Source organism: Rhinoraja longicauda, chromosome 28 (genome assembly GCF_053455715.1).
Source record: "Rhinoraja longicauda isolate Sanriku21f chromosome 28, sRhiLon1.1, whole genome shotgun sequence".
NCBI lineage: Eukaryota > Metazoa > Chordata > Chondrichthyes > Rajiformes > Arhynchobatidae > Rhinoraja > Rhinoraja longicauda.
Window position 1 is genome coordinate 10,599,489 of NC_135980.1, and position 20,115 is coordinate 10,619,603.

The window sequence follows — 20,115 nt, forward strand, 5'->3', positions numbered from 1 at the left end:
GCTGGCAGAATGAGGCCTGACGAAAATTGGAGGAGCAGCACCTCATATTTCGCTTGGGCAGCTTAAAACCCAGTGGTTTCAATATTTGCTTCTCTAACTTCAAGTAATCCTTGCTTTCCCTCTCTCTCCATCCCGCCCCCGTCCTAGTTCTCCGACCAGTCTGACTGTCCTCCTGATTAAAAGTTTTACATTGTATGCTTCGTTTCTCCTTCCTCTGGATAACAATGATCTATTCTACATTTTTCTTGAACTGCGTCCCCTTTGATGTCCCCTTTGACACCTTGCCCTTCCACATCTCTGTGTCTCCCTCTCCCCTGATTCTCAGTCTGAAGATGGGTCTTGACCCAAAATGTCACGCATTCCTTCTATCCAGAGATGCTGTCTGTCCAACTCCAGCATTTTATGTCGATCTTCGGTGTAAACCAGCTTCTGCAGTTCCTTCCTGCACACTTTGTCCTGTCAGATCTTTCTTCCAGCTTTCTCCCCCCCCCCCCCCCCACCCACCATAAACCATTTGAAGAAGGGTCCCGACCTGAAACGTCACATTCATGTTCTCCCGAGATGCTGCCTGACCCCCTGAGTTACTCCAGCAATTTTGTCTTTTTTAGTGTTTACAGTGTTCTGTTCAAGCACTATTCTTCATTTTAATCCAGCCAAAGCCTGCGTATTTGCAGAAGCAGGAGCAACATCCAAACCATATCTTAAGCTGCTCTCATGAATCTAGTACCTTGATTGCAAGCAATATTTACGGTGACTTCAGGCTGGGTTACCTTTGTATTGAAATTAACATTCGTGCATGAAAATCAGATGTTGGAAGTTTGAAACAGGAACAGAAAATGCTCGGATGCTTAGGCACCATCTAAGGAGAAAGAGTGGTGAGGGGCTGGCTCTCTCTTCACCCCCCCCCCCCCCCCACCTGTCCCCTCCCTCTTTTCCCCCTCTCCCCTCGCACTCTTCCCCCCCACTTTCTCTCTCACCACACCCTCACGCTTCCCCTTTCTGTCCTCTCCTTTACCCTCTCCCCCTCCCTCCTCTCTCTCTCTCTTGCTCTCTCTCTCTCTCTCTCTCTCCCTCCTCTCTGATTTTTTTTCCTTAATTGTTGAGACTTGGTACAGGAGAATTTAGGAGGAGTAAAGTTTAAAGATTTTTTAAACAAACTGCTTAAGTCACAAAATTTGGATTCAATTTTCATATCAAATCCATATTGGATGCACAATGTTAAACCAACCTCAGTAACCTCATATTTGAAATTTACTGTGGAATATTATTTTCTGATTACATTTTTCCTTCTTTACAGTATGGAACCAGGGCATTGGATAAAGTTATTAAAACCATATTAGGCCAGGTTGAGAATAAAGTGCAACCACCAAAAGATTATGTTGGAGGCCCAAATATTTTTATTGAAGGTAAAATATTAGTTTGAGATTTGCATGTAGCGTTAACCGTCCATTAACATTTAATCAAATACAAGTTTTTTAATATTCAAAAATGCATTATTTAGAAACATGCTTGTTAACACATCAGTATTTGTAAACGATGATTTACATCAAAAATAAAGTCTGCATCATAAAGCAATGAAGACATTATCTTTATGTTAATAACATCTGGCTTTCTCTAAAATTTGATGTTCAGCCAAGAAATTATCACGTAGCATATCTTTTGCAGATATGAGGATGGGATTGATGGCTGTGGGAATATTCTGCAGGGAAAACCGCTATGGATATGTAAATGTGGAGAAAGGTGAGAAATAAATATATGATTTTGAATCTCTGCTTGAGTGATGTTATACATACAGATCTTATTTACATTTTTACATAAAACCTTAATATTTTTTAAGAGTCTATGGTTGATCATGGTTGGGGATGTACTGTTCAAAAACCCAACGGTTGCAGGGAAGAAGTTGTTCTTGAACCTGAAGGTCATGGTTCTCAAGCCCTTGTACCTTCTTCCCGATGATTGTAATGAGCTGTCACTCTCTTCCCCTCCCCCTTCCCAGTTCTCCCTCTATCTTCCTGTCTCCACCTATATCCTTCCTTTGTCCCGCCCCCCCTGACATCAGTCTGAAGAAGGGTCTCGACCCGAAATGTCGCCCATACCTTCTCTCCTGAGATGCTGCCTGACCTACTGAGTTACTCCAGCATTTTGTGAAATAAATACCTTCGATTTGTACCAGCATCTGCAGTTATTTTCTTACCCTACATTGTAATGAGCTGAGTGCATGGCTAGGGTGGTGCAGTCTTTGGTAATATTAGCTGCCTTTTTGAGGAAGTATTTGGTTGGTGTTGATGTAATTTACTAAGAAATAAGATTTGAACTAAGACGTTGTAATCTTTTACATCTTAATAATAATCTTCCTCCATAGAACTAAAATACTTTAATTAGGCAGTAATTTGTATTATTTTCCACAATATCAATTATTTGGAGACAGATACTAACACATGAAGGAGACACTATCATATGAAACTTCTGAAAATGTACATGCTGATTGACTGAGAAACATCTGCCAGCTTCTAGGCATTCTTCTTCCCCAAATGTTCCCAGCATCCCCACTACTAACAAAGTTATCTCCAAACACCTCTCGTGGCCATCAAAGCTCTTCCTTTTCTCAACCTCCCTATTTCCTCCAGATTTGTGGCAACAATGGGGTTAATTCCAAACTCTGAGACTTCCAGACAATCTGAGAGATTCAATATGGACCAATTTGTAAAGAAGCTTGCTCTATTGTTTTAGCAAAGAGGCGATTTAAAATCTGTAATGAAACTATGCTGACAGGCTTTTTATTTTTGCTTTCAGACTGCAGCATCACAAAATTCCTGAATCGGATTCTTGGACTCGAGGTTCACAAGCAAAATGCACTTTTTCAATATTTTACCGACACATTTGATTATCTTATTGAGAAGGACAAAAAAGAAGGAAAATATGACATGGGAATTCTAGGTATGAAGAAGAGTTTATTAACACAAAGGTTTTACCCAAAATTTTCTAACTTTCCTCACACTTTACATCCATATGTTGTGACAAGTTGGTAAAGTTTGACAAATCAAATTGATCTATATATGTTGCACCAATCTAATTTAATATTAATCATTTAAATTACATTTCTTCCATGAAAATGGTGACATGCATGTGAATCGCTTGTGTTTTGAGATTGAATAAACCAGCAAAGCTTTGTCAATTCAATCACAATTAACCAATATAAATAGAATACATTGCACTTAATACTGGAATAACAGAAAATCATCTACAAGCAACCAAAACTGATTAAGTCCAACCATTCTTTCCATATTGGGAACATTAAAAACTCAGTGGTAACTTATCCAGCAGAGGCAATGCTGCTATCTGCTGTGCATTCATGACCAATTTTTCAGTCTCTATTCCTGCCTTCACCATTCAGCTACATACAGACCCTCAACATTTGGATAAGACATTTGGAGACTAGATAGCGTTTGTTGATCTTTATATTGCCTTCAGGACAAGTCAAAAGTTAGTGTTTGATTGTCAAATGTACCGGCAATAGAATAATGAGATTCCTACTTGTTGCAGCTTTACAGGCCTATTCACACAATAACACACATATAAATGTGCGTTCATAAGTCACAGGAGCAGAATTAGGCCATTTGGCCCATTGTGTCTGCTCCGCCATTCAATCATGGCTGATCTATCTTTCCTTCTCAATCTCATTCTGCATTCTCCATGTAACCACACCCTTACAATTCAAGAACCTCTCAATCTCCGCTTCAAAAATCCCCAATCACTTGGCCAATGCCAATAATCAGTAATGCACTAAAGCAACAGTTAGTAATACACAGTAACCAGATTATAATAGTGCAAAACCAAAGTATGCAGTGCAACCAAGGTAAAATCTATAGTTAATCATGGTTGGTGTTGTACAGTGTTGAAAAGCCTGATGGCTGCTGAGAAGAAGCTGTTCTTGAACCTGAAGGTCATGGTTCTCAGCCTCCTGTACCTTCTTCCAAATGATTGGAGTGAGCCGAGAACGTGGCCAGGGTAGTGCGGTCTTTGATGATATTGGCTGTCTTTTTGAGGGAGTGTCTCATAGATTCCCTGAAAGGTGGGGAGGTTAGTACCCATGACGGACCAGGCAAAGTCCACCACTTTCTGCAGCCTCCTTCGTTCTGGGGCATTCAAACTACCGAAATAGGCCGTGATGCAACCCGTCAGTATGCTCTGTACTGTGTAGTTCGGCAACATACCGATCCTCCTCAATTTTCTAAGGAAATAGAGGCGCTGATGAGTTTTCCTTGTGATTTACATGTTAAGTTTAGTGCATTGAATGTACATGGCTACTTTTATTGAGTATTTTTGTCCCATTTGATCAGATCTAGCTCCAGGAGTGGAAGAGATATATGAAGAACAGCAAGAAGTATTCTTAACACCAGGGCATCCACAGGATGGGCAAGTGGTGCTCTATAAGGTAAATCATGCTTCTGTTGATCTAAAAGCACAAGCCATTTTTCAGATTTGCTCCTTTGCTCTTGTCAATTGCTCTTGGCAAATTATATACTTGAAACAGTTCCATAAATTAAATGAGTAGACCTTTTTTCTCACCAAGCAAAAAGTGCAGATCTGCATATGCTTGACCACCCAAGTAAAACAGAAAATGATGGAAATGCTCAGTAGGCCAGGAAACGTCAGTGGGGAGAGAAACAGTTCCGGCTTTGTTATTTAAATAATTTATCTGAAATATTAACTCCGGTTCAGGCACCTGATGTTCCCTGACCTGAATATTTCCAGAATTTGCTATTTTTATTGTGTAATATAGTGAAAGGCTTGGATAGAGTGGATGTGGAGAGGATGTTTCCATGAGGCCAGAGCACCAGAATAAAAGGACATATCTTTAGAAAGGAGATGAGAAGGAATTTCTTTAATCAAAGGGTGGTGATTACGTGGAATTTATTGCCACAGAAGGCTGTGGAGGCCAAGTCAATGGATAGTTTTACGGCAGAGATTGATAGATTCTTGAGTAGTACGGGTGTCTGGGGTTATGTGGATAAGGCAGGAGCATGGAGTTGAGAGGGAAAGATATGATTTGCCATACAGTCATACCAAAAAAACAACAAAAAACACAACCACATAAAAATTTAACATAAACATCCATCACAGCGGCTCCTCCACATTCCTCACTGTGATGGAAGGCAATAAAGTCTTATCTTCTTTCCTCCTATTTCTCCCGCGGTCGGGGGAGTCGAACCATCCGCAGTCGGGGTGATTGAAGCTCCCGCAGCCGGCGATCGAAGCTCGCACGTCGGGGCGATCGAAGCTCCCGTGATCGGGGTGGTCGAAGCTCCTGCAGCTTGAAGCTCCCAAAGCCGGTCCCTAACCAAGGGACCGCGAGCTCCACGATGTTAAAGTCCGCAGGGTCCCGCAGTTGGAGCTTCCGATGTCGATCCCTGGCAAAGGGACCGCCAGCTCCAAGATGTTAATTCCGCAGGCACCTGCGGTTGGAGCTCCCACGGTCGATCCCCAGCAAGAGGCCGCCAGCTCCACGATGTTAGGCCGCAGTGCAGGCGGAGATACGATAAGGAAAAGGGCACATTTCCGTTGAGGAAAGAGATAAAAAGAGTTTCGCCCACATAATACACAATTAAAGTTACACCAAAAAATTTAACTACAGACTAAAAAACAACAGAGAGAAAGAGAGTCCCTGAGCGTTAATTACAGGGAAAAATATCATCATTTTCAGAGAAAAGAAAAAATTTGAGCAGTTGCTGACATTAAACATTGAACAAACCAACTTGTTTCGTCATCTTTTAAGAGTTGATCCATCGAAGCATGAACGTGTTTCATTCACTGTTTATGTGTGTCTTAAAAAGACACAAAATGCTGGAATACCTCAGCAGGTCAGGCAGTCTGACCCACTGAGTTAGTCCAGCACTTTATTTCAATAAACCAGCATCTAGAGTTCCATGTGTCCAGATTTCTCTCTTGTAGGTTTTTAACATGTTAACTCTTTCTGACTCTCTGGAACTGGTTCATCGTTCCTTTGAAAACCTTCAAGGCATGGGCAGACATTTACTTGCTAAAAATACTGAATTGGTAATAGTCTTAAACAAAACTCAAATCAGAAATAGTTTGTTTATATAGGTTCTTTCTTTTCATTTGTGAGAATGTTGATTGAATAGTTGTGTTTAACATTACAAATACATGAGTTAGAAGCAGCAGCCCCTTCAGTCTGCTTTGGCATTTAGTGACATCATGGCTGATTGATTGTAACCTCAGTTACAATGCTTGCATTCCAGTCTTCTCTGAGTAACTTTTCATCTTTTGCTCATCAAGATTCTATCTTCCACCACCCTTAAATATGTAAAGAGATTTACAAAGACTCAGATTTTCCGCATCTTTGTCTGAAATTGGCAGTGCCTTATTTGTAAAACACAATTCTACATTCTCCCACCAGAGGAACCGTCCTCTACACTTACGATCTCTCATCGTCATGCATGTTTCATTCATTTCCCTCTGACTCCTTGAGATTCCAATGGTAAATGTTTCCAAAGCCTCCGCATGCTTCCTGTAACGGGATGACCAGAACTGCACACAGCACTCCAAATTCATATAACCAAAGTCCAATAAAGCTGGAACATGACTTACTGACTCTTATACTCAATGCCCAAACGATGAAGACAAGCGTACCATACAACACTAATTGTGTTGATCACCTTCAAGGAAATGTGGATTTGGAGCCCAAGATCCCTCTGTGTATCCATGCAGTTCAGGATCTTGCCATTAACTATAGATTCTCTCCTTACATTTGACCTGCCAAAGTGCAACACCTTACAATTTTCAGATTAACCTCCATCTGCCGTTTCTGTAGCTGATTATCTTCCGCTGCATATATTTTCAATGCCTTCCTCGCTGTCTGCAACTCCACCAATTTGTCTCGTGTCTGCTAATTGATTTAATGTAAACCTCAGACTGTAAATATTTGTGATGAATTGCAGTTAATTGATTTTGCTTTATGCAGATAAGTGTGGATCGAGGCATGCCCTGGGAAGAGGCTTATAAGAAGTCACTCGCCCTGACTGGAGACAATGATGGCTTTTACATTTCACACAAGGTGAGTAGCACATTTTGTCTCTTCATTACCTTGTGCCGTATAACTAAGACTTTTCAGCCAAGTGAGTTACAGGTGCTGAGATGTGATTTCTATCTGAAGCATAGATTCAGTGTGGGAGAGTAAAGAACAGGTCAACTCAGCTGCCTTGTATTTAAAACACACTCTTTTGCTGCAAGATTATTTCTATTTTTAAAAATGGCCTTTCAGTGTTTGTTTAAATCAAGTCCACTTTCTGCGAGGCTTTAAAATAAAACTTTAAAAGTTTTAGTCTTTATTCCGTCATTGAGAGGAGCTACTCTCAATCAACAGCAAAATGATGGAAGATAGTGTGTGATGGTAACATCAAAGGCCCTCACGCTGCTGTTCCTGCTCACTGATGCCCCATTTGGGTTTTACCAGAACCACTCTACTTCAGACTTCATCATAGCATCGATACAGAGGTGAATTTCAGAGATGAGGATAATTGGCTCCGACACTGGGCACCATTTGACTGAGGAGACGCTTCAAGAAGCTCTGCTAAAAAAGAAATGGAAGGCCGTCACAGAGCTAATACTCCAGTGGTTGGAGTCGTACCTCACGCAGAGGAAGATGGTTGTCATTGTCAATCATCTCAGACCCCAGGCATCATTGCAATAGTTCTTTGGGGGCTGTTCTAGGCCTAACCACTTTCAATGGTTTCATCGGAGACCCTCCTTTCATTATAAGTTCAGCAGTGGGACAGTCCAGTCCTGCACAAAGCAAGACCTGGAGAATGTTCTGGCATGGGCCTATAAGTGGCAATTAATACATATGTCACATAAGTTTCTGACATTGACCATTTCTGACAAGAGACGGTCGAACCATGATCCCTTGACATATCATGGTGCATTACTATTGCAGTGTGCCCCACCATCAGTGTCCTGGGATCATCATTAACCAACAGCTCAGTTGGATCAGGCACATGAGTATCCATCTCAAGATCACAAGAGTAGGCCGGAGATCCTCCAGCAAGCGGTTCACCCCCTGACACCAGCAGGGGCCTCTCCATTCTCTACAAAGTGCAAGTCAGATGTGTGATGGGATGCGTTCGCATGAAGCTCCTTATGTGGGAGAAAGCATCCCATATGATTGACACCCAACTACTACCCTAAACATGAATTCCCTCCATCGCTGGCTTTCAATGGCTGCAGTGTGTATCACACACAAAACACCCTGCCATTGCTAGCCTTGGCTACCTTGACTATACCAAACAAGGTTCTCAAACACATGGGAACACCATGACCAGTAGGCACTCCATCATGTTGCACATCAACCTGATTTGGAAGGATATTGTTGGTTCTTCATCGTTACTGGTGCAAATCCTGGAATTGCCTACAGCGCTGCTGTGAATATCCACACTAGAGGATCAGCAGTGACTGGAGAAGGAAGCAAACCACCCTATTCTCATGGGAAGTGATGGGTAATACATGCTGACTTGTCAATAATGCCAAATCCCCCAAGTTGAATAAAATATATATATTTTTAAACACTTCCTGCAAACAATAGAATAATGTGGCTACAAACTAGTCAGAGGATGGGACTGGAGCCATTAATTCATGACACCATTCTACAGACTGCAAATTCATGAGATCTGTTGGGGCTGGACAGGTTAGCAATATCTTCCATCTAATTCCATCCTGCTCTCTTGCCTTCACCAATTCCCACAATGTTGACGATGGAGTTACTAAGATGCCTGATTGTAGCAACGCTGACCAGTGGACTCACTGAAGCAAATATTTATTTCCAGGGTCGTCTTGTGAGTGGCTTTCAGATGTTTCTTCAAGGAATATTGGTTAGCGTGTTCACTGCCCAGAAAGTATGGAAGAGCAAATAACATGGTTGTGTTGGGATGTATTTATAGTACAATGCTTGAAATTTTAAAGCGTTTTTATCGAGTAAAATGTACTCAATTTCTAATTCTTCAAACATACTACCTTGGAACTTCTTTCTTACTAATTGCTTTTCTGTTACAGCTTAGAGGGAATGAGCCTTTTGCACTTTTGGCTGAGCAAATTACTGTGAAGAATTACGCGTTGTACAAACCAAATATTGGAAAACAAACCCAACCAGAAAGTTTTGATAACTTGCGAAGGAAATACAAAAAAGTAAGTATTATAATGACACGGTTTATATTCGTTTAGAGATGCAGCGTGGAAACAGAGTCGTCGGCCCAGCAATCACCCCGCCGACCAGCGATCACCCATATATTATGTTTGATCCTACATAGTAGAGACAATTTGCAGAAGCCTCCGGTTAACGTACAAAACGGCACGTCTTTGGAATGTGGGAGGAAACCAGAGCACCTAGAGAAAACCCACACGGTTACAGGGCAAACGTACAAACTGCATACAGACAGCACCCATAGTCAGGATCGAACCAGGGTCTCTGGCGCTGAAAGCAGCAACTCTACCACTGCGCCACCGTGCCGCATCAATTCTGGTGTATTGACTACAAACACAAAACAATGAAGACCATTGAATCTTCCTCATTACTTAGTGTACGTGCATGCTAACATTCTATGATTTCTGTGCAAGGACCCCTGATCTGTTTGTACTGTGACATTTTGTAGTCCCACTCTGATTAAATAATAATTTGCCTTTTGATTTTTCCGTAACCTCTCATTTCCCACTATATTCTCCACTTCAAAATTTCTTGTCCACTCACTTAGATATCGGTATTTCCTTGCAGGCGTTTTGTGTCCTCATAGCTAGCTAACCCTCACCCACCCCCGCCTCTTTGTACAACCAGCAAATCTGACTGCAATACACACGGTCCAGGGATGTATGTCTTGCTTTGAAACAACAAGATTGACTGATACAGTAATGTATGCCAGGTTGAATGGAAAGGTGGACTGAAATGGCATCTCCATTACCACGGTTGATTAGAATGGAATCAGTCCTTTCTAATCATAAGAGTGGGATTGTCCTTACATTGGAAGAGAAGATAACATTTTTTTATTGGTATTTATTGATTTATTTTGTCTATTTAAGGTCAAAGCAGAAGAGGCCAAAGAATTTTGGGAAAACCTGTATCATTTTGCTTTCCAGAATTGCTGTCATGCAGCTTGGTAAGACTTTGTCGCTGAATGACTTCAGCGATTTCCCTTGTATAAGAATCCCTCTGAAGCTTAATATAGCTGATTGGTAAAACTGCGAGTGGATCAAATATTTTGAGATGCCCATCATGGCGATATGTTACATTACAACAATTAGAGTCTTTTAAAAGTAACTAGATGTTATAGTGTGCAAGAATGGAGTTCTGTATAGAACATTGCCATTGTTCTTTATATGTGAAACAATTTTAATTTTTGTAAAAGAATGTTTCAAATACATTGTGGATGTGTATTGTTGACACTTCCTATTTGTAGTGGAACTGTGGTAACAGATTTATAAATCTCTGAGGAGGAATTTCCAGAGAGTGGCAAATCTGTGGAATTCATTACCACAAACGGCACCGGAGGCCAAGTCAATAGGTATTTTTAAAGCAGAGATTGATGGGTTCTTAATTTGTAAGGGCATCAAAGATTACGGGGAGAAGGCAAAAAATTGGGGGTGAAAAGGGAAAATAGATCAAATGGCAGAGCAGACTTGAGGGGCCAAATGCCTAATTCTGCTCCTGTGTTTTATTGTCTAAAACTGGAGTGTCTCATTGACGTTATCTGAGCTTTTAGCAAAGATACATCTAGCTTTGGAAAACCAAATCACCACAACCAAATTGCTGCCTTGTAGGATATTTTAACCCATCATCTATCTTCCTGAGTGGAAGAAAATAACTGCAGATGCTGGTACAAATCGAAGGTATTTATTCACAAAATGCTGGAGTAACTCAGCAGGTCCGGCAGCATCTCGGGAGAGAAGGAATGGGTGACGTTTCAGGTCGAGACCCTTCTTCTATCTTCCTGATATACCCTGTCCGAAAGGGTGCAGGAAAATAACTGCAGATGCTGGTACAAATCGAAGGTATCACAAAATGCTGGAGTAACTCCTCCTGCTCTTAAATATACTTGGACTATCTCCGACATCTCCCTACCGTTTCTGGACCTCACCATCTCCATCACAGGAGACAGACTAGTGACTGACATCTACTACAAACCCACTGACTCCCACAGCTATCTGGACTACACCTCTTCCCACCTTGACTCCTGCAGAAAATCTATCCCCTACTCCCAATTCCTCCGTCTATGCCGCATCTGCGCCCGGGATGAGGTGTTCCACACTAGGGCATCAGAGATGTTCTCATTCTTCAGGAAACGGGCTTCCCCTCTTCCATTATAGATGAGGCTCTCACCAGGGCATCCTCTATATCCGCTCTTGCTCCCCCTCCCCCATTCGTAACAAGGACAGAATCCCCCTTGTCCTCACCTTTCACCCCATCAGCCAGCGTATCCAACAAATCATCCTCCAACATTTCTGTCACCTCCAACGGGACCCCACTACTGGCCACATCTTCCCATCTCCTCCCCTTTCTGCATTCTGCAGAGACCGTTCCCTCCGTAACTCCCTGGTCCACTCGTCCCTTCCTACCCAAACCACGCCCTCCCCGGGCACTTTCCCCTGCAACCGCAAGAGATGCAACACCTGTCCCTTTACCTCCCCCCTCAACTCCATCCAAGGACCCAAACAGTCTTTCCAGGTGAGACAGAGGTTCACCTGCACCTCCTCCAACCTCATCTATTGTATCCGCTGCGCTAGATGTCAATTTCTCCACATTGGTGAGACCAAACGCAGGCTCGGCGATCGTTTCGCTCAACACCTTCGCTCAGTCCGCCTTAACCAACCTGATCTACCGGTGGCTGAGCACTTCAACTCCCCCCTCCCACTCCCAGTCTGACCTTTCTGTCATGGGCCTCCTCCAGTGCCATAGTGAGGCCCACAGGAAATTGGAGGAACAGCACCTCATATTTCGCTTGGGCAGCTTGCAGCCCAACGGTATGAACATTGACTTCTCCAACTTTAGATAGTTCCTCTGTCTTTCTCTTTTTCCCCCCTTCCCTTCCCAGTTCTCCCACTGTCTTCCTGTCTCCACCTATATCCTTTCTTTGTCCCGCCACCCTGACATCAGTCTGAGGAGGGGTCTCGACCCGAAACGTCACCCATTCCCTCTCCCAGATGCAGCCTGATCTGCTGAGTTACTCCAGCATTTTGTGATACTGTCGGAAAGGGTTGTTGATGTTTGTACGCTACAATATTACAACTTTTCATTGGTGTATTTGTTCCTTTATTTCTTTAATTTTCCTTTTTTAATGAATATTGATATTCATTTTATTAGATGATGTTGACTCTACATAGCAATATATTTTCCCACTAATTTCAAATTTACCTGTATAATAAGCAAATCAAAAGGGGCTGAATTGAATTATAGTGGCTGAATTTATGACTACCAACCCCATAGTTACTACATCTTTACTCTGGATGTGAGTAGCTTTCGGATCGCTGGTCGGCGCGGACTCGGTGGGTATCTCTCAATTAAACTCAACTAAAATTTGCCGGTAAATGATTATCTGGAAATGAAACCACCTTATTACTCTCCGTGCTGGTATTGCCATTCCTGATTTGAACTCCTCATCTTATAGATCTAATGGATGTAGAGGAACACATTGTGTTCAACATCAGAACATGGAGGTATCTTTTCAGGTCTTTTTTTTTTGTCTTTTAACTGAGTTATAAATTAATTTAATCAGTTAAAATACGGCATACAGAAATGTCATTGTTTTCAAGTCACCTCTTAAAGGGCTTGCAGTTTGGGGTGGGACATGACAATTTTAATGCCCCTTGAAAACTACAGAATAGGAAGGTAAATGCAAGAAAAGCACAGGACTGAAGTAAGTATTCACGTGTCCCCATATCTTTTCCAGGAATGGGAAGTGTAAGATAGTGCAACAGGGGAAAGACTGCTTTCAAGGCATGCGACTCCGACGTTACTACATGTTGTGTGGAGCTCTATTACGGGTTTGGAACAAAGTGGGAAACATTATGTCCGAAGTTACGAGTTCCAGTCACTTGCAAATTGTGCGTCTCAAAACCAAGGAGCAGAAAAAGCAAGTTGGTAAGTAAAAGTTTTATTTTTCTCATAAAGATTGTTCTAACGGGTGCTCAGTAGAGAAAATTGTTCTTTCAACTTGCCCCTAGGTGGAGCAGTTAATCTTAATTTTAGCTGTTCATAGAAACATAGAAAATAGGTGCAGGAGTAGGCCATTTGGCCTTGTGGGCTAACCAGTCAGCAGAAAGACAATACATGATTACAATCAATCCATTTACAGTGTATAGATACATGATAAGGGAATATCATGTGTAAAGTTTAGTGTGAGGTAAAGCCAGCAAAGTCTGGTCAAGGATAGTCTAAGGGACATCAAAGAGGTAGATAGTAGTTCAGCACTGCTCTCTGATTGTGGTAGGATCATTCAGTTGCCTGATAACAGCTGGGAAGAAACTGTCCCTGAATCTGGTGGATGACGATGTTGATTTATTTTTATTTGCCAGTCTTGGCTTTCCCAACAAGGCACTTGTCAAGCCTCTTCTGTGGCCACATATTACACCCACATTCATTTCCTTGATGAACGGCAGTGAATCATTTGGCGATTGCCTGAGTTTTCTCCATCCTAGCCCTCAAATTTGAACTTATGGGTTCATGCTGATAATCCATTATTGTACTTGGGTAGAGAATTAAACATTTCTTATCCTGCCACAGAGAACATGCTCTAATTGAGACACAGAGTGCTGGAGTAACTCAACGGGTCAGGCAGCCTATCTGTTGGACATGAATAGAAGACATTTCAGGTCAGTACCCTTGAAGATTTGCTTCAGCCAAGGTCCTGACTTGCATTGTCACGTATCCAGGTCTTCCAAAGATGCTATCTGACCCAATGAGTTACTCCAGCACTTTGCGTCTTTTTTTGCAATTACTTGTTATAATTGAACACTTAGGAATCAGAATGCTACTCCCTCAGTCTTAAATAGTTTGTGGAGATGTAATCAACCTTAAGATTGTACAGACCTCAAAGCCACATATATGAAAAGTATCAAGCAACCAAATTTACATCATTAGAGAATGGAAACTGTGCTATTATAAATTACCAGTTAAGAACTTCATCTTCTGATAAAGAATTGACCTGCCATGATAGTAGTTCTCTAATCTGGGCTAACTCTCTTTCTGGCAATTTTTTTACAGGAATAAAGATTCCTGAAGCCTGTGTCTATAATGTCATTGAAGAGCTAAAGAAAATGGATTTTGCAGTAAAGAAAAAACAGGAGGAAAACCGACTGGCAAACCAGGTACTGCAGATGTGTCAGAGCAAACCACCAGCCAGTTTACCTGTGGCACAATCGTTTCACACCAATGTTCAGAGTTTATCAGATACTTTTGACCCTGTCAGTGTTTTACAGGAGTTATTAGGGTATGATTACGATCAATATGGGGAACAGGAACAAATGCCAAGTCAAGATCGACAAAGTGTTATTCAGTTTGGGCCAACTTCACATTTCTGGGAAGCTGGCTGAATAACAAAAGACTGTCGTGCTGCTATGCTAAAGTGCCTGCCTCAAGTCAAAGTCCTACTTACCATTTTGACATGCAGGCTGAAAGTTGACCATGTCATAGATTTCCCCCTTCAACGACACTGCCTGCACGTAAAGATCACCACTGGGACAAAACTCTTCTTCAGTCGTGTGAGTTTTGAAGGTACATCTCTTCAACCTTTGAATCTTTGACGTGGCATTATTAAGAGCTGACATCTTTCTTCGCTTCTCTTCCCCACTGCATGTTGGTACCGGTATTGTAATCAACAGCACACGTGTTGGATTAACACGTGTGTAAGGGATGATCCTCGGCAGGGAATTTGCACAGTCAAAAGTCTACAAGAAGGGAGATTTGTACAAAGCTAACAGGTAATAGGATTCAGTGGTTGAAAGTGTGTCCTAACTCAGCGAACGAAAGCCAGCTTCCCCAGCACGCTCCATGACACTTGGAAACCTGCTAGAAAAGCTGTATTTCTGAGGAACAGTTCCATTGTCTCTGCTGTCGAGTAACTGCTGTTCAGCGCACCTTTTACATAACACTTTTCTAAGGGGCTTAACTAAGCACTTAACAGCAGTGCGATTAGTGTAGTGAATTATTCCTGTAGTATTAATATGTTTAACAAAGTGCAACGTTGCAGTGTACAACTATATGACTGTAAATATAAACTCCATTATCTTTTAAAAAGATTGCAACAGGTTTTATACCATACCTAGTCTGGGAACCGCGGTGATATTTTTCGTATCTCCACATTTATCATAAAGATTGTAAATTTGTTTCTAAATTATATATATTTTAAGCATGTAATATAAATATATGTTGTGGAAAACAGCAAGACATGATCAATATCTCCAGAGTCATGGACTCTCCCTGACCTGTAGATACTAGTCATGCCACCTGCTGACTGACATGAACTCTTCAGCTGGAAAGGAACAACTATGCAATAGCTTATAGAAAGCGCTGGTTAAATTTTTGTTATATGCTTACATATGTTCCCCTTGTAATATTCACACTGATACATCATTCTTCTGAAGACCCACTCCAAATAAATGGAAGTTTACAACCCTCATATTACTTTTGGAATTAGAAGGATGAACATGGGTTGTTTTCTCTGCAACTTACTTATCCATGTGGGAGAGAAATTGTTATCTGATGAGAGATGGCCTTCTAATCGAAAGTACTTAAAGCATAATTGGATTGACAAGAGTGTGAGTTCTGGCAGACTGGGAAATCTTTTAACTTGTTTTTATTCCTCTTCAAAATAAAGTGAGATTTTATGTTATTTAATTTACTTCCTTAAATTTTACCTATCACTTTCTTATTTCTTTTATCACACAGCTCTTGGCTGCACTATCTTGTGAACTTTTGGTCAAAAAATGCCATAGAAAGTTCTTTGTTATCTCTCTTTCCTCACTGGCAGTGCCACTATAGAGCTTGTTTGAGTTCACAGACTCTAAGCTGGAAGATTTATATAAAAAATCTGTTGCTCATGTTTTGATGTCAGTATTGGTATTGTAAACCTACCAATCCATTTGGAGTGACCCAAAGATTAGTTTTTTGAAAGTCAGGTAGATTGCCACATTTGAAGTTCCTTTCACTGTGCAGTCTTTCAGAACTGGGAGTAATCAACAGGGGCTAGAAACATCTCAATGCTTCAGTAATTCTTCAGTTGACTTTAATCTAACACTTACAACACTTGTTCAGATACTGTAAAGTTATCATGATCCACTGGGTATAGAGTGGAAACAGATGTACTCAGAATTGTAGATTTAAATCCGTCTGACACAATATTAGCACCATAGCTGCCTACAGTTTTTTGGTTAAACTGGCATGAAGTACAATAAGCATATAGTAAAATCTTCAGGATTATAATAAAGCAATGGGTCCAGTCCTAGCTGCCTACAAATATATCTTCTCCCCCCCCCTTGATTACTCTCGAGTTCTGATGGTCGTAAATTAAAGCAAATAGAAACTTTCTATGAAGCATATTAAGTGGATCATGGTATTAGTGCTTAAGAAAGCCTGGGAAGTTGGGTGAGACTAGGATCATCTATAGATAGAATACACAGTGCAAATAGTGACCTTTAACTGTGGAAAGCGACAACTGTGAACAGCTTGTTTCAGTTTGTCAGAAAGCTTCATGTAACAGCCGTTGTGCCTCGGTGAACTAAAGAGCACCTCTAATGGCCGGCCAGTCATGTGGCAGTGATACTGCTGTTGCTTGATCAGGGAAAACATTGGACAAGTTCATGAGAGGTTGAAGCATCAAACTAGATATGTTGCATTTGATACGAAGGTCACTATTATTTTATATTTAATGGATCAAAAATAGATTATATGACATTTTCTTTGACCTATGTAATCAATTGTAAGCATAAAGCCCAGAAGATCATTGTCGACATCCTCTAAGCTTCAGTGCACTTTGAAGCTCGACATTAGTTGGTTAATAACCACAGGCTTGGTTCCATTTGCTTGTTTGGCACATAGAAAGGAACATCTAATGTAGCTCATGTGTATGTGGCAGGGAGCTAGATGGTGGAAAGGGGAAGATGTATGTAATGTGTTCTGACAAGAAGCACCTGACTATAGAAGTTCCATTAAGTAATTGTTGACTAATTTTTTTAAGAATCAGGGACTGCTGTAAAGCTTTAAAAATGCTTTGATCTGCCATGAGAAATTTTGGATGCACTGCAATATCAGAAACTTGAGAATCTTGTTATAGTGCCCTTCTATTACAACTTTCACCGAGTATTTAACCAGGATAGAACACATACCAAAGCATTCACCTTCTATTAAGTTACCTGCTATAAAACCTCTTTGCCTCAGGAACTGATCCAATGGCCCTTTTCTATCTTTTTTATCAGGGTTGTCTGCATGAATTAAGATTCATGTTGCTTTTTGTTCGTTAAACAGTAGATTTTGACTTTTTTACATAAATTATTTTGTTAACCGATATGGTTCTATTGATTGTAGCTATTGTATATGCTGTGGGTATCTGTAAACAATGCAAGCACTTTGCCTACTTACAATTTACTGGGTTACCTTTGTTTTCTATTTGTATTTATAAATGTAGGAAATGAAGCAGTATATGTGTAAAAAAAATTATCAAAATGTGCCTTAAAATAATTATTCTTAATTTTCTACTTTCAAGGAAGGAATATAGTAGCATGCTTTCGTTTTTATGATAAATAAAAAAACTACAATTATCTTTTTTTACAAATTGCAGTTCACTGTCTCCAAATATGTGCTTATTGTTAGCAATAATTTTTCTGTAATGTTTTAAGAGAATAGTCTGTCTATCAGATATATAACATTTGCTTTTCTAGTACCAATACCTTGCCAAATCTCACAAGACAGTTGCACTACACATCTATGTATCCAAAATAAACATCCTCAATTTAAAAAAAATGGTATTACTGTATAGCATAAAATAAAATTTCTGTAAATATTTTTTATGTCACTGATTGATTCAAGGTTAAATTCACTTTTGAAGAAAACAATGAATGGAATGAATGAGCTTCTACATCTCTTGCAGGTAACTACTTTTGCCAGCAGAAAGTAATAGAAATATTAAAAATCATCTTCCAAAGAAAAACAGCACAAATACTTCAAACCCAAAGAATCTTTTGATTTCGAGCAATAGAGTCAAACGTTCACACATAAATGATTTAAAATTACAAGCATTGTTCCACTTCAAGTTAACAGCAGTGCTCATTGTGAGAATCTTGTGTCAAAATACCACAATCATTTATTATAGCAAGTAAACTTTACGAAATGCAAAAAAAGACACATGGGTGCAGTCACATTTGAAAGCCATGAATGTATATTTTTCCAAAGACCTCAAAACTGTAGGAAGGGTGTAACTACATAGATGAGTGACACTTTTCCTTAATCTGCTGGAAACACACCCTACCTCTAAAAACGAGCCATTCCCCTCAAATCCCAAAACACAGCATTGCTGCCCTTTATCCATTGCACCATATGAAATGTACGGAAATTACAGCAATTCCATCTGGTGCACTGGCCACCAGCCACCCCACCTCCAATGGGCATCTGAAAATTGCTGATTGTATGCGATTTTGGTTGTAAATGGGAAATGGTGACTGACATGAAAGTGATTGTCTGCATAAGGTGTTCCTGTGCACATGTTCGTAAAAGAAAGAGAATCAGTGGATGCCCCCCCCCCCCCGGCCTGGTAAATGATTTTTAAAAAGTCTTATTTATCTAATCTCATAACTCCTCACTGTTCCAAAAATTATATACAACATTCCAATTTAAGCAGTAACAATTTTTACATTTTATGTAATGTGACGTATGGTATTTTGGACATTTTCAAATGACAATTTAGAGTCAACCATACTGTTTAGTTCAGAGATATGACCTTGAATAACTGAGTGGCTTCAAGGGGCAACATGCCCTACCTCCTTGTTCGATTTTCCATGATCCAGCTACTGTTGGTAATGCCCATGGTTACTGCCCATCCCCGATGGCCCTTGAGAAGATAGTGTGAACTGTCTTATTGAACCACTCACTGCATTGGTTATGGTGAAGGTTCTCCCCTGAGGTTGTCGGGCTGGCAGTTCCAGGCTTTTAGACCCAGCGATGAAGAAGGACCAGTGATATATTTCCAAGACAGGTTGGTGTGCAGCTTGGTGGCAAAGCCACAGGTGTTGATGTTCCCTTGAATCTTTTACTCTCTTTGACTCTCTTGGTGGTAAGTAGTCATGGGTTTGGGAGCTCCGATTGGCGAAGGTGTGGATTGTACAACCGCTTTGCACCTGTGATGGAAGGAATTAATGTTTAGTCTGATGGGTGAAATACCAATAAATTGTGCTGTTTTACCTCATGCTCCTAATGTAGCTTTTTGATGGTGAAACAGCCTTGGGATATCAGGGGATGAGAGACTCATCAGAGGATGCCTAACCTATGACTTTATGCGTATGGTCCAATTGTTTTCTGGTTAATGATGACTCTCAGGAGATTGAGTAGTGGGTGAACTTGGTAAAAAGTAACGCCGTTAAATATAAAACGTAGCTGTCAGACTCTCCTTTGTTGGAAATGTTTATCACCCAGCCCCCTTGTGGCACAAAAGAAGACACAAAGTGCTGGAGTTGTTCAGCGGGTCAGGCAGCATTTCTGGAGAACAAGGATAGGTGACGTTCCCATTCATGACCCTTCCTCACTTATTGAAGGGGAGAAAGATGGAAGAAAGGAGGGGCAGGACAAAGACTGGCAGGTGATAGGTTGAGACTGGTGAGGGGGATTTATAGACAATAGACAATAGGTGCAGGAGTAGGCCATTCAGCCCTTCGAGCCAGCACCGCCATTCAATGTGATCATGGCTGATCACTCAATCAGTACCCCGTTCCTGCCTTCTCCCCATACCCCCTCACCGCTATCCTTAAGAGCTCTATCCAGCTCTCTCTTGAAAGCATCCAACGAACTGGCCTCCACTGCCTTCTGAGGCAGAGAATTCCACATCTTCACCACTCTCTGACTGAAAAAGTTCT

At 40.9% G+C, this 20,115-nt stretch overlaps 1 protein-coding gene across 6 annotated transcripts in view; it reads left to right on the top strand.

Annotated features, from left to right (window-relative positions):
• The window catches only part of sbno2b (strawberry notch homolog 2b), a 121,737-nt gene extending 103,748 nt beyond the window's left edge, over positions 1-17,989 (top strand). For 4 of the 6 annotated variants that reach the window (XM_078424130.1, XM_078424131.1, XM_078424135.1 and 1 more), the window contains 9 exons: positions 1,298-1,406; positions 1,633-1,740; positions 2,794-2,937; positions 4,341-4,435; positions 6,983-7,075; positions 9,067-9,198; positions 10,084-10,160; positions 12,948-13,138; positions 14,261-17,989. In XM_078424130.1, the coding sequence (XP_078280256.1) occupies positions 1,298-1,406; positions 1,633-1,740; positions 2,794-2,937; positions 4,341-4,435; positions 6,983-7,075; positions 9,067-9,198; positions 10,084-10,160; positions 12,948-13,138; positions 14,261-14,589 (1,278 nt within the window). In that variant the 3' untranslated portion in view covers positions 14,590-17,989. The remainder of the gene's footprint in view (positions 1-1,297; positions 1,407-1,632; positions 1,741-2,793; positions 2,938-4,340; positions 4,436-6,982; positions 7,076-9,066; positions 9,199-10,083; positions 10,161-12,947; positions 13,139-14,260) is intronic. The other 2 variants (XM_078424134.1, XM_078424132.1) reach the window with 2 other exon arrangements.
• The last annotated feature ends 2,126 nt before the right edge of the window (positions 17,990-20,115 follow it).